Genomic DNA, 12,420 nt, shown 5'->3' on the forward strand with positions numbered 1-12,420 from the left:
GGTATTTCTATTTCCTAAACAAAGTCAGCACTGCATCAGAAATTTAAAACCTGTTATAAGGTTTTGTTTTGCGTAGGGGCTGTGCAAAAAAAGCAGAGGGAAAGGATAAGCTAAAGGCCTTGCTGTCTGTGAAGAGACAAAGCAAGCTGTCAAGAAAAGGGGTTTTCAGAGAAAGGGAGGGGACCAAGTTTTTGGGAATCATGTCCGGGGGGGGGAAAGAAAGGAAAACAAACAAACTCACCAACAACAAATAGGCATGTGTGTACAATAGCAGATTATGAATAGACACAGAAGAAGGTATCAGAGAAGGGAAAAAAATCAATAGCAAATTATAGGTAGAACAATGAGAAAAGGAGGGGGAAAAAAAAACCACCCACAAACCACCCCCCTAAATCAGAAGAAAATGAAAAGCTACATGTAAAGCAAAAGTAATTAATGTAGTTATGTATTTTCATCACAGACAAAATGTACTGCATCAAAAATAGCCAAAATACATTTGATAGGTCCTATTCTGTTATTTTCCATGTATGCAATTAGTGTAGTTGCCATTGTAAAGTTACATGAAAGATAATGCATTTTATGGTAAAATAGAGGAATGGTGTCAACCTGGGGAAAATTTGGGGAAGTTGCTCCCACAAAAATGAACAGCAAACTGAATTGTAGTTTAAACACTAATGGAACTACTATTTCTTTCCTTGTTGGTACATCATAGGACCTGGAGTTCCCAGCTGGAGCGTGTCTTTTGCTGACATATCAGTATTTTGCTAAGTTAGGGCAGTTTTGCAGTAATTATTTTTGACATTTCAAAGAGAGTGGGCTGGCTTTTTATTCGGTGGACACAGAGATTAAAAATTAAATGGGAAATTTTATTAATTTGAGTTGTGGTTAGTTTTTTTGTTCTGTTTTATTTTTTAAAAAAGTAAGTAGTGTCATAATGGTGAAAATTTACTCAACTTCCACCTAATTTTCAGAATTGTTGAAAACCAGTTGATACAAACTTTTTTTTTTTGTGTATCTGGGAAATGTATAGCTAAAGTCATAATATTATAAACAGATGACATTTTACAGAGAACTGGGATCCTATTTTCCCCAAGACTTATAATGAGAATGAAGTATCTATACCCCACCAGCTGTATTCCAAGTCTTAGTTCAGTTGACTGAAAAGCTTCACTTGATGTTGAAATACAGAAAGAGGTTCTGGTATTCTTTGAGGAGTTTTAACCAACTGGCTTAGCTCATCTCATGTACTTGGGAGAAAAAGCACAAATCTGACTGTTGTCTCCCAGTGAGCAAAGCAAGAGAGGCTTAATTTAGTGTAAAGTCACTGTACTGCAGCATTTGTTCTACCTAGCTGCCCTCATGTATCCCTCCTGCCTCTCTGCAGAAGTTAAGTTGGCTTGTTTGTCTTTCTTATATCTAGTCTGAATCTCCTCTCTTTCAGTTCAAGACCAATACCCCTTGTCCTGTTGTGACAGGCCCTGTTAAAAAGTCTGTCCCCACCTTTCTTATAATCCTGCTTTAAGAAGAGGGCATGCTGTTACCAACTTCGTTTTAAAAAAAAAAATAAAGGGTTGTCAGCCGTTTTTATAACAAGCTAAATAGGCATCTTCTCTTTTGCTATGATTAACCTGTGTAAATGTTTATTTGGAAATTGTTTTACAAAATAACAGACTAATATTGCTACCCCTCACCCAACAAAATGACAGCAGTTAATGTCAAAGTTACAATTAAAATGTGACCAGTGACCAGTGCATTCAAAAGGCTCTGTCAGATGAGTAGAAGGAAAAGATGAAGTAACAAGAACTGTTCAAACTGCTCACACAGGTCAGAAATGACTGGAAACAGTCTGAAGTTACCATTTGAATAGAATGGGGTATTTGGAAAGATGTGCTTAAGATTTCTGAGAGGAAAATACATCCCAGTTCTTGACTGTGAAAATGACAGATGATAAATTTGTATGTGATAGGAATTAATTGAAAGATATTTACAGTATATTGAGGTGTTTGAAAGATGTTTTTAAAACCTGGGGTTTCCTTTCCGTTCTCTACCCCACATGGAACAAGTAGGGATAGCAGCAGTTAACGATTTTGTTGGCAGATGAGACTGTGGATAGAAGTCTGGGTTTTTTTTGTTGGTTTTGTTGTTTTGGGGTTTGGTTTTTTTTTTTAAGCTTTAAATGAACCTGTACTGTGGTTGACCTAATTAATCAAACACTCTTGCTAATAACCTACAGGTAATTAATGCTATTTACAGCTGGTAACGTGAAGGAAAGACAAGGAATTTTCCTGTGCTTTCCAAACATCAAATATAGTTCTTAGGGGCAGATCAGACTCAAAACATTCTAGTTAGTATCAGTAGGCATCACTAAAACAATAGAATACTTCAAATCAGATTTGGCAACAGCTCTGTAGTAAATAATTTGGCAAAGCATTACACTTTTTTGTTACTCAAAGTGATCAGTTATTTTGGTTTTGGTTCCAATCCCAGTTCAGTTGAAGCCAATAAAGAGCTTGCCATAGACTTGGGTAGGACCAGAATCAAATGCATGTTCATGAACTGTGGTGAGGAGTGCACTTAAGTAGTGAGCAGTACACTTCCATTTGGTACTTCAGGTTTGCTGTTCTAACAAATTCACAAAAATCCCAATGAAAATCCCCCCAAAATACAAGAAATACATAATGGCTATAATACTGTTCATTGGAGGATTTGATAAATAGTAAGCTTTCTTATTTCACTGAATTAAAAACAGGTTAACTGATTCCTTTTTGTCAGATGACAGAGCCAGAGACCACTTTTCTGTCCTAAGTTATGAAAAGCTGCCTAATGTTGGATTAAAGATTGTGTTTAATAATGTTATTTGCTGTAACTAATAACTTCCTAAGTTATGAAAAGCTGCATGCTATAATCTTGTTATGATGCTGAAAAGGCCAAGTTTTGGGAAATTATTCAAGGCATTGGCTAACAGCTTTAAGTGTGACATGTTTAAACCTGTTCCAAGAGGAATGGAGTTTAAGTACTATGTAATTTTTCCCAGTGTTTTATTTAGACACTTTTGTTTTCAGCTGTCATAGTGTATCTCTGTTAATTCCTTTAAGAGCCACTGCCTTTCCTACTGGCCCTTGAAAGAAGGCCCAGAAGTCAAAACACTGATGATTTACACCTGTACACAAGATTAAAATTCCTGCTGCTTTGCTCCTCAAAATCTATCTCCTCTTTCTCCCACATAAGGACACTTGTATTTGCTGTTTTTTGTATTCTCATAGCAACTGCATTTTCAAAGGAAACTGCATGTAAAATCTGGAAATATGGCAACAATTCTGAATTCACACATCACCACAGTCTTCCTGTTGTTGATTTTTCCTATGCCAGCCCTGATGTATCAGAAGTTCTGAAAAGAGACAAGACACAAGGCAAAAGTGTCCTGGGCCAGGAGTCAGCATATAAAACAAGAAAAACAAACTCAACCCAACAGCTGCCATTCAAGCCCTTTAAAAGGAGAGGTAAGTTTATGTTATGGTCAGCTAAATTTTAAACTTTGCTTCTCATTTGTAATAAGCAGAATGTGTATTTTTTTTTTCATGTTATGTGCAATGAGTATTTAAATATCAGTCATTGCATATTTTAGGTATCTAAAGTACCAATTGTTTGAATAAATTTGAAGTGTTACACCCTACAGAAGATGCAGTTTACTGCCCAAAGCACTACAGCATCCATGTGCAACACTTAAACCATCTTAAGGTTTTCTGTTATGAAGGCATTGCACAGAGTCATTTGCAAATGATTTGTAGACACAGACCAAATATCAAGTGATATTTAATCTCTGTACAATTTCTGTAGTTCATTTAAAACATGACTTTGCCAGATCTACTTACTAGGACTATATCGCTAGTAACATTAAGGAATCTTTGAACTTTTACAAGCCCTATGAAATCTTTTTCCTTGAAAGTGCTCCTGTTAGTCCCAGGAAAAATCTATAGGAAAGCATGCTCTATAGCTCAAGATGCACATTAACAAATTTGAAATTGTTAGGTAAATTTTTGCAAGCTTTTAATTCCATAGCTTTATTGTAACTGTATTTTGGTTATTAACAGTGATCTCTCAAAACTCACTCATTTTGGTCTTACAGAATAGTAACCCCCAAGAACTTCAGAATGCTTTTTACAAGTAGGGCAAAAGTGAATTGAAGCTGTCCTAACAGGGGGATTCCCCAGTCTCTCAACAAGAAGGAAGATGCAAAGAGGTTTGTAACTTGTTGAAAGCCTAGTCTGATTCTGAAGCTTTGGGAATAAGAACAAAGTCCAGTGTCCACACGTATCAGCTGGGTTGTATGTATTTTTCAAAGGGCAAGACCTCCTGGTGTAGCACTTTTGATGCACCGTTTATATTCCAAGATTTAGAGCATTTTCTTCTTTGTAAAAGTGTTTAGAGATTAAAAATCTCGTATTATATCATTCCATAGCACTGTAGGTTCTAGCAGGTTAAAACCCCACAAAACTCAGTGAAATATTACATGTAAGTATTCAACTTTTATATTATAAAGTGCATTTTGGGCACCAAATTAAAATACCATTTATTGCCATCAGCATTGGTCAAATGAGTGTGTCTGTATGGGTGGAATTTGTTGCGTCTTAAAACCTTTGTTGCCTGTGTCCAGCTATGTAGCTACTGTAATACAAGAGAACACCAACCAGTATCTTCCTGCAGCTATGGGAAGCCTTTTCTGCTATGGTGCTATTTGACTAGGAGGTAAAGGGACTGCAGGGTTGGGATGACTTGCTCAGCAAAATCTTTAGGCTATGCGATGCTGGGGTCGGTATTTTAATAAGATCTAAAATTAAGGGTGGCTAGAACTGGAGATGCAGAAGTTGTGTGTATACAATTAACAAGTAACTCTGTGGAATTCTTGACTATTGCTCTGTGTAAGCTGATTATCTAATAGATGTTACATTCTACTTAAAGGTATCATTCAAATCCCAGGAGAGCAACACATACTTACGCAAAGTGCTTCTCTGGGGTTATTTGGCCTTTTCAGCAAGCTAAATGTCTTTTTCGACATTTAAATTTTTAAACTGCAAAAGAAACATCCTCTGCGAAACCAAAGTACTTTTTAGCAAGAGACAAGTCTCTAGCTATTTGCTTAACTTCCCCTGACCCACAGTACTTTGCTTACTCTCTTTGAGCTGGTATTTAGTGCTGAACATCAAAATCATTTGATAGAAGTGTACTTTGTCTGAATGGATAGTTTGCTGTTCAATTAATTGTTCATTTTAATCCAACATTAATCACAATACCACAACAAATAGAGTAGTGTGTTAACCAGCAGTGTCTAAAACAAACCAGTGTAATCCAGAAGCAGTAATATATATTTGAAAAATCAACTCATGAAATAATTTTCATATTCAAATCTATTACTAGAACAAATAGAAAATTCATACAGTAATTAAGTGAACATATCAAAGTAGACTTCCTAGGGCAGTTTAAAGTATTAATAGTCACAAAAAATGGTGTCAATAAAACCAATTAAAATACTGTTCCTTCCAAATAAAAAAAAAAAAGAGAAAGATGAAACTGTTAATGAAACATCAATAGTGTGATGGGATGGTTCAAAGTGCATATGTAAGAGGGTGGCAGTGCAAGATCTCCTCTTTATGCATTCCCTCCTCTTGGCACAATAACCTTGTGCAAATAATAGTCCTGCAGCCTTTGCAACGGATCACCTCTCTTCCCAACTGGGACCTTCATGTGCTCCTAGTTGTGCTAAAGATTTCTGTAACCTGTCTTGCAATATGCAAGGTAGTGCACACTTTCTAGAAAAGTATGTTATGTGCCAGTAATGCCCCCTCACCCCAAAGGAGGCTGGTGACTAAGGACCAGGAAGTGACATAGACTTCTTAAACACCCGTGCCCAGTTTGGGGGCCCTGGATAAGGGGGTGGTGGCATGTTGTAGTGTTGTCCATCTGAAGTAACTGCTTGCTCATAAGTTGGTAGTGATGAATCATCCATTCCAAGAGGAAGTGGATTTAAAGAAAATTCTTCACGCCTTCTGAAGATGCTAGATGAATTCCGTCTTCTACTTCTTACGTAATCCAAGTATCTAAGCAAAATTAACAGCAGTATAAGTGGCAGCTTCTCTTTTAGAAGGAAGAGAGAATATACAGTCAGAGTTGTAATAAAAAAAACCAAACCAACAAAACAACCCCAAACAACAAAAAGCCACCCCAGAAAAACTCCATCACACAACAAAAAACCTTTGCCTTCAATGATCACAAAGACTCTTTCCAGACCACACAGTAAGAATAGCTCAATAATGTGAAATTTATAGGGAAGAGGAAGCACAGAATCCTTTTCTATTCCTTTCAAGTTGAGGATAAAGGAACAAGCAGGGCTAGAGAACTAGTGAAGAAGCACTTCCTCCAACCTACTTCATCTCACACCTGAGGTAGACCACATGCCATGAAGACCACACAACCTCCTTTAAAAAGCAAACAGAACACATTAAACTTTCCACTGCAGGCCCCAGCTTATGAAAATGATTCCACCTTTTTAGTATGAATATTTTGGAACCAAGAACACACACTAAAAAGAAAAATCCCCAAAGGTACTTCAGCTATGCAAGTGTTGGTTTATGGTTTTGTGCTATTAACTTCAGCGTAACTACTGCTAGCGCTCACCTAACTTTGCTGCCAGGAAAGCAAGAACTACAACTCTCACTGGATTCTCTGAGAACACACTCTGACCAACCCACAATGAGTTTTAAATTCCACTCTTACCCAAGGGTTTGTTTCGGTGTTTTGTTTTTTAATCAGCAGAATTCCTTACCCTGGTGGTTGCCTTGATTTGCATCTACTTTTGCAGCAGTAGAAGATAAGAAGTACAGTTATAACTAACAGTACTCCAGCAGCGACAAGACTGATGAGAAGTCCTGTAACATTTATCTTTTGTAGTGTCTCATCACCTGAGGATAAAACATTGCTTATTTTCATTATGTGTTCTTTCTCTAGTATACAGTGTAAAATACTAATTTTGCTGTGCTATAGGACACTTGCTGCATTCCTTTCCACAAATGCCTAGCTTGCTGTGAGAAGCCACTGTATCTGTGCAGTACCACCCAGGAGTATCATTCACATGCAGCTTAAAGCAAAAGTTAGTAGATACTTCCTTTCCTGTACATAGAACTGTTGAGTCTGTCTTCTAATGCCTTCCAAATACTATTTCATGTACCTGTGACCTTGATCAGGCTACAGCTTTCTCCTCCAGTCATATTGACCATTTTTTTTATAAAACCTCTGGCATAAGACTACTCTGAACCTAAATCACTCTTAGATTACTGTTACAGAAATGGGGAGGAAAGGGGAAGAAACAAACAAAAACCACAGAAAGCAGACACAGAATTACTGCAGACTACCAATTGTGTAATAAAACAAATGGACAAGAAAATTATACTACTTTTACCTACAGACTAACACTGGATCCCACTGTAAGACACTTTAATGAGTTTTACTATATCAGATAATGCAATAAACTTGTACAGCTCACAGTGAATTTTAGTAAAAAGATCAATTCTGATACTGGTAACTGAATGCATGGTGTATTTTTAAGAATGTACTGTTACAACAAACACAAAATACTGCAATATAAGCAAAGAATAAAAAGATTACTTACCTAGTTTTATTTTAGGGCCTTTAGTTGAGTAGTCTTTCCAAAAATCCATCTATAAAACCAAAATGATGAGATTTATGGGATACATAATCTGCAGGCTTATTGACAATGTCATTTACTGTGGTACTGTGGGCAAAATTTAACAGTGGCATAAACAGAAGCGACTCCTGCTGAAGGATTCAGACTTGCTTTTCCCACTATATTTTTCACATACATTCAAGTTTGTGTATAAAATACAGTTTCACAAAGCAGAAAATACCAGATGGTGAAAGAGAAAAGTGCATTTAACTGTCCAGTGTTACCTCTTACTTCTGCCTGATTGCAGTAGAAGTCAGCATATATTCTGATACTATAAAAATGCTGAGAATTAATCTTTTTAAATCCCTGCAGAATAGTATTACTGAGGCAAAGTCAAGTTTTTAAGAATCAGACATTTGCATGAAAAGTATCTGAATTCATACCAGCTAAGAAAAATAATGGAATTCATTTAAGAGAACCTTTATGTTGCATGACTGCGTTTAGCTGTAACCTCCACTTCTGCTCCCCAGCAAAAGACTCCATCAAGATCCTGAGTTAATGCTTCCACGTTTTTCTTAAGAAAACGCTAACAATGGTAATGGAATGTTTCCACCTTCAGGGAGGAGTGTGTTTCTCTTTCTGCAGGTTAGTGCAGAGCACACCCAGAATCACAAAGATTCTTGCTGCAGGCAGCAAGAACAGTATTCAGACAGTCATCACATTCCACTATTGGGCTGAAAGGTTTATTTTGAATTTTTCTTTTTTTTTTTTTTTTATACCAGATTTCCTCCAAGCTGTATATAGGTAGTGATTTGGAAGATAATGCTTTAGGAGTACTCTGCAATAGCTGAACTGCAGATTTGTCCCATACTCGTCTCTTCTAAAACACTTCTTTGGCATGACACAGTCAGCTAATTAATACCTAGAGCATGGGGAACACATTCAAATTGGATGCTAAGAAGTTACGAAAAAGATTAATGAGCTTCTAAAAACACATACAGGTATACCCACAAGGGCTACTTCTGAAGTTTTATGTATATTTGTTTTGCAGAATTAAAGCCCTTACCTAAAGTCTCTTAAGACAGCAGCACGTAATGAAGTATATTCACTGTGTATCTAGGGCAATAACCCCATTTACAGTAAAATAAGCAATCATTTCCAGTGCTGTTTTCAGGAGGGGTACAGTATTTAGATACAGTAATTATTTAGTTGGCAACCTCCTTCAATATATTAAATTCAGTATGAACAGCTACCGTTTTATCAGGGTCTTCAAAAATTTCTCTGGCTTCTTCATAATTGCACAGCTCTTCAAGGCATTCTCTTTCCAGGTTATCTGGGGTGAATGCCTCAAAATCAAATCTGTTATACAGAAGATGGCGTCCAATGAACAAATTTGCCTCCTTTTCTGATGTGAACACTAATAAAAAGAAAATAAGTTGATTTAAGAGAAGTTAGGACAGCCAGATTTGTTGGGTTAAAGGAATGGTTAATATCCTAAAGGAACACATTAACACCACATCTTCCCATGACATCTTTCAGCTACATGCAGGGAAAATAAACATCAAGGTCTCTCTCCTTCTTTGCTACTTTTTCTAACTAGGTAATATAAAATAAACATATTTTCCTTTCTCATAAAACATTTTGGTTATTCCTTATACTAACCAAAAAAACTTGATTCTCAGGCCAGCTGTTGTTCAAGTTTTAGTGTTACTTCTTCAGGAATGTGGGCATCAGTTTTTTACTGGAGCTCTTAAGAACAGATAGTCACATGAAGCAGAAATTCAGTCAGATCCAAACCCAGCAAGATACTGACCTACTGGAGGAAGGAGGCAAGAGGGCAGAAAAAGAATTAAAAAATCTGTTCCTTCGATAGAATCCTCAGTATACGTTTTATCAATATTCTGGTGTCTGTGAGTTCCAGATTTTATTTACAGAATTTGGATTTTAAGTTATAGCAGCAGAGTTCTATTAATTCTACCTTTGTTCTCTTTTCACTATTGAGGCAGCAAGTTTAGGTAAAGGTTGCCATATTGCCAAGTTTAAATTAGTCCATGATAGGAATTTTCCGACAACAGGCACTTCTGAAGAGATTTAATTCTTCTTTTATGCATTTTACAGGCTCCATGGAGTAAACTGTGAGGTGAGATACCAGGAGAGTTAGTGAAATTACAGAAGGCTTTGGAATACAGGAATGCATCTTCTCACCAGGCATCTTCCACAGTCAAGTTTTAGCCTGCTCTTGCCTCTTACTACAGATTATATATATATATATATATATATGACAGAACTAGTTTTCTGGTTTGGCTTTCAGTGAAAGCCTAATCTATATTCCAAGAAATTCAGTCTATTTGGTTAAGCAAAACAAGTAGAGGATTATTGTTGCAAATGTAAAGTAGAAACAACACTGTTACATAGCAAGCCAGACCACTAAAAAAATGAAGATGAGATTCAGTATGAAGTTATTCAGCTACAAATTAGCTCTGTGTTCTTGTTAGCTTGTTTGGCTAGATTGTTACATCATTTAGGAATTTTTAACCTAATAGATACTGTTAGATCTTGCAGCAGTATCTCAAAATGGTTTGCTCTCTGAAAATGAAGAAAAATGCAGTGTAATGTGCATATTCACTGCTTATGTCCTAAATACCATAGTATAAATATATACTTTAATAGTCCTTCAATATATCATTTACATACTATTACAGTATATATTGAAGGAGCCACACATGTGTGCATACTGTTGTGTAAGAAGGGAAAACACTTATTCCAAGGAAAATCTAAGCTTCAAATATTTACACTAGATCTAAGAGTAACCAGAGAGAAGGACCTAATTAAAAAACAAAACCCACCAAACAAACCCACATGTGGAAATAGGAAAGAATTACAAGGGAAAAACATTACCAGTATTTTTAGCTCACTGCAATCGCAAGAACTACTTCAGCCTTCTGGAACAGAGATCTTCAGTTTTGCTCAGTTGCATTTCATTCCTTCCCATGCAAGCAGTATTAGCTATACTTCCTAATTAACTTATATAATCAATGCATTTTAATTACTGGGTAATGCATAAGCACGCCACCTGGAGCCTAAGACCCCTAATCCCCAGTGGTATGTGCTCCTTTTCTCTTTCAAAGCGTCTTTATCCATTTATCTGCACTTCTTGCACTTTGTAGGCCACAGTCAAAGTACACCTATCTCCATCTCCAAATTGCCTGCAATTAAGATAGTAATTAAGAATTACCTTTGATTAAGAAAGTATTTGGAGAATGAAAGATGGGCTTGAATTCTTTCCTACATGTGAGGGAATTGAATGCAGTTCTGCAGTCCTTGGTTCAACAAAACAGGAAATGCAGTTTTAGGATGCCTAGCTTTTAATCAGAAATGCACCCAATGTGCTAAATAAAGCAGCTCTGCTGGTAAAAGACATTCAGGAAATGCTTCAGGAGTAACCTGTCGATGCAGGTACCCCATGCTCTGGGTAACTGTTCTACTTGCTAAATTATTGGGTGAAGAGCTGGGACCTTCTCTTTCCAGCTCTGTTCTTGAGAGAGGAGTGGCCTGGGCCTGTTGTCAGGGGCAGACTCTCTGCCATCAGTTCACAGGCATGATGCTCTATGCCCAAAGAGAAATACAGATTTTCATGAATAACCTGCCTCAAGCATTTTTGTGCTAGCCATGTTTTCTGCTCAACATGCTGCCCTGAAGGGGCCTCCAGCTCAATGAGATGCTTTTTTAAAGTCTGTCTTAATGTTTCAGCACTCTGTCCACTTAGGGGACTGGACAGTGAAGTTACAAATCTCTTTTTGAAGCCCTAATGCTTAAACGTTAAGTTTCACACAGTGTAGCACTGTTGTGCTTGAATCCTTCTGGGGAATTTGTTTTTACCTCAGTTCCTCTCCACTTCCTCCAAAGTAAGGAGCTGCAATAGCAGCACCGTATTTCTCTTTCAAGGTGTTTAAGGGGATCTGGTATTGATAAAAAAATACCAATCTCTAAAAACAAGCAAATAAACCCTTTCAAATAATGTTTCAACCTTTTGGAATCGTCATGTTACTTAGAGTATTCTGGTTTTGTCAATTATAATAACCCTACAGACCTAGAGAAAGCATAGTTGTCCCAGTTGGCACTTCCTGCTGGATCTGATTAATACTTAATATTGACACCCAGGTCAATTATCAGTCATTTCAGCAAAAGATATTAAAATATTCTAAAATAAAGCATAAAACAGCTTATTTTTTAAAATCAAGTTTTAAAAAAAAAAAAACAACTCACAAATAAAACCCAAACCAACAAAAGCAAAACTATTTGCACACATTAAAAGATTTCTCAGCAGAAACAGAAGTAGATGCAGTTTTGTTTCGGAAAACAATCACATTAAAAGTAAGTTACCGTCTTTATGCTCAGGTTGCTTCAAGCTATTTAACGTCCCTGTGCAGTGAGGAAACGCAAACGTCGTCCCGTGTAATTGACACAGCAGAACCAAAGACACAAGCATGGCGTAGTATCTGTCAGACAGGAACGAATGTGAGTTAAAGTGACGACGCCATATTCCGAAGTGTGCGATGAACCATGAATGAATCCTATACATGAAGTCATCTAACACAAGCACCTACATGCAGTTGAGGCTCATGCTTCCTATTGGAAGGACAAGGATCCAAAACTGGTCGAGCACGTCTGGGTTCAACTAAGTTCTGGTTGTGTAACACCCGCAGGTGTAAGCGGGGCCGCGCACTCGCAGCGGCGAGTCG

General features: G+C 37.1%; 1 protein-coding gene across 1 annotated transcript; it reads right to left on the bottom strand.

Annotated features, from left to right (window-relative positions):
• Window positions 1-5,249: 5,249 nt before the first annotated feature.
• PRRG4 (proline rich and Gla domain 4) lies at window positions 5,250-12,177 on the bottom strand. Its single transcript, XM_062620336.1, has 5 exons — window positions 12,062-12,177; window positions 8,932-9,095; window positions 7,664-7,712; window positions 6,821-6,956; window positions 5,250-6,095 (listed from the first exon to the last, which is right to left on the bottom strand). Exons 1-5 carry the CDS (start codon window positions 12,165-12,167, stop codon window positions 5,864-5,866), a joined length of 687 nt encoding a protein of 228 aa, XP_062476320.1. The 5' UTR covers window positions 12,168-12,177; the 3' UTR covers window positions 5,250-5,863.
• Between the last annotated feature and the right edge of the window lie 243 nt (window positions 12,178-12,420).

Source organism: Pezoporus occidentalis, unplaced genomic scaffold (genome assembly GCF_034315485.1).
Source record: "Pezoporus occidentalis ecotype Australia unplaced genomic scaffold, CSIRO_AGI_Poc_V1 ctg22, whole genome shotgun sequence".
In the NCBI taxonomy this organism is placed as follows: domain Eukaryota; kingdom Metazoa; phylum Chordata; class Aves; order Psittaciformes; family Psittacidae; genus Pezoporus; species Pezoporus occidentalis.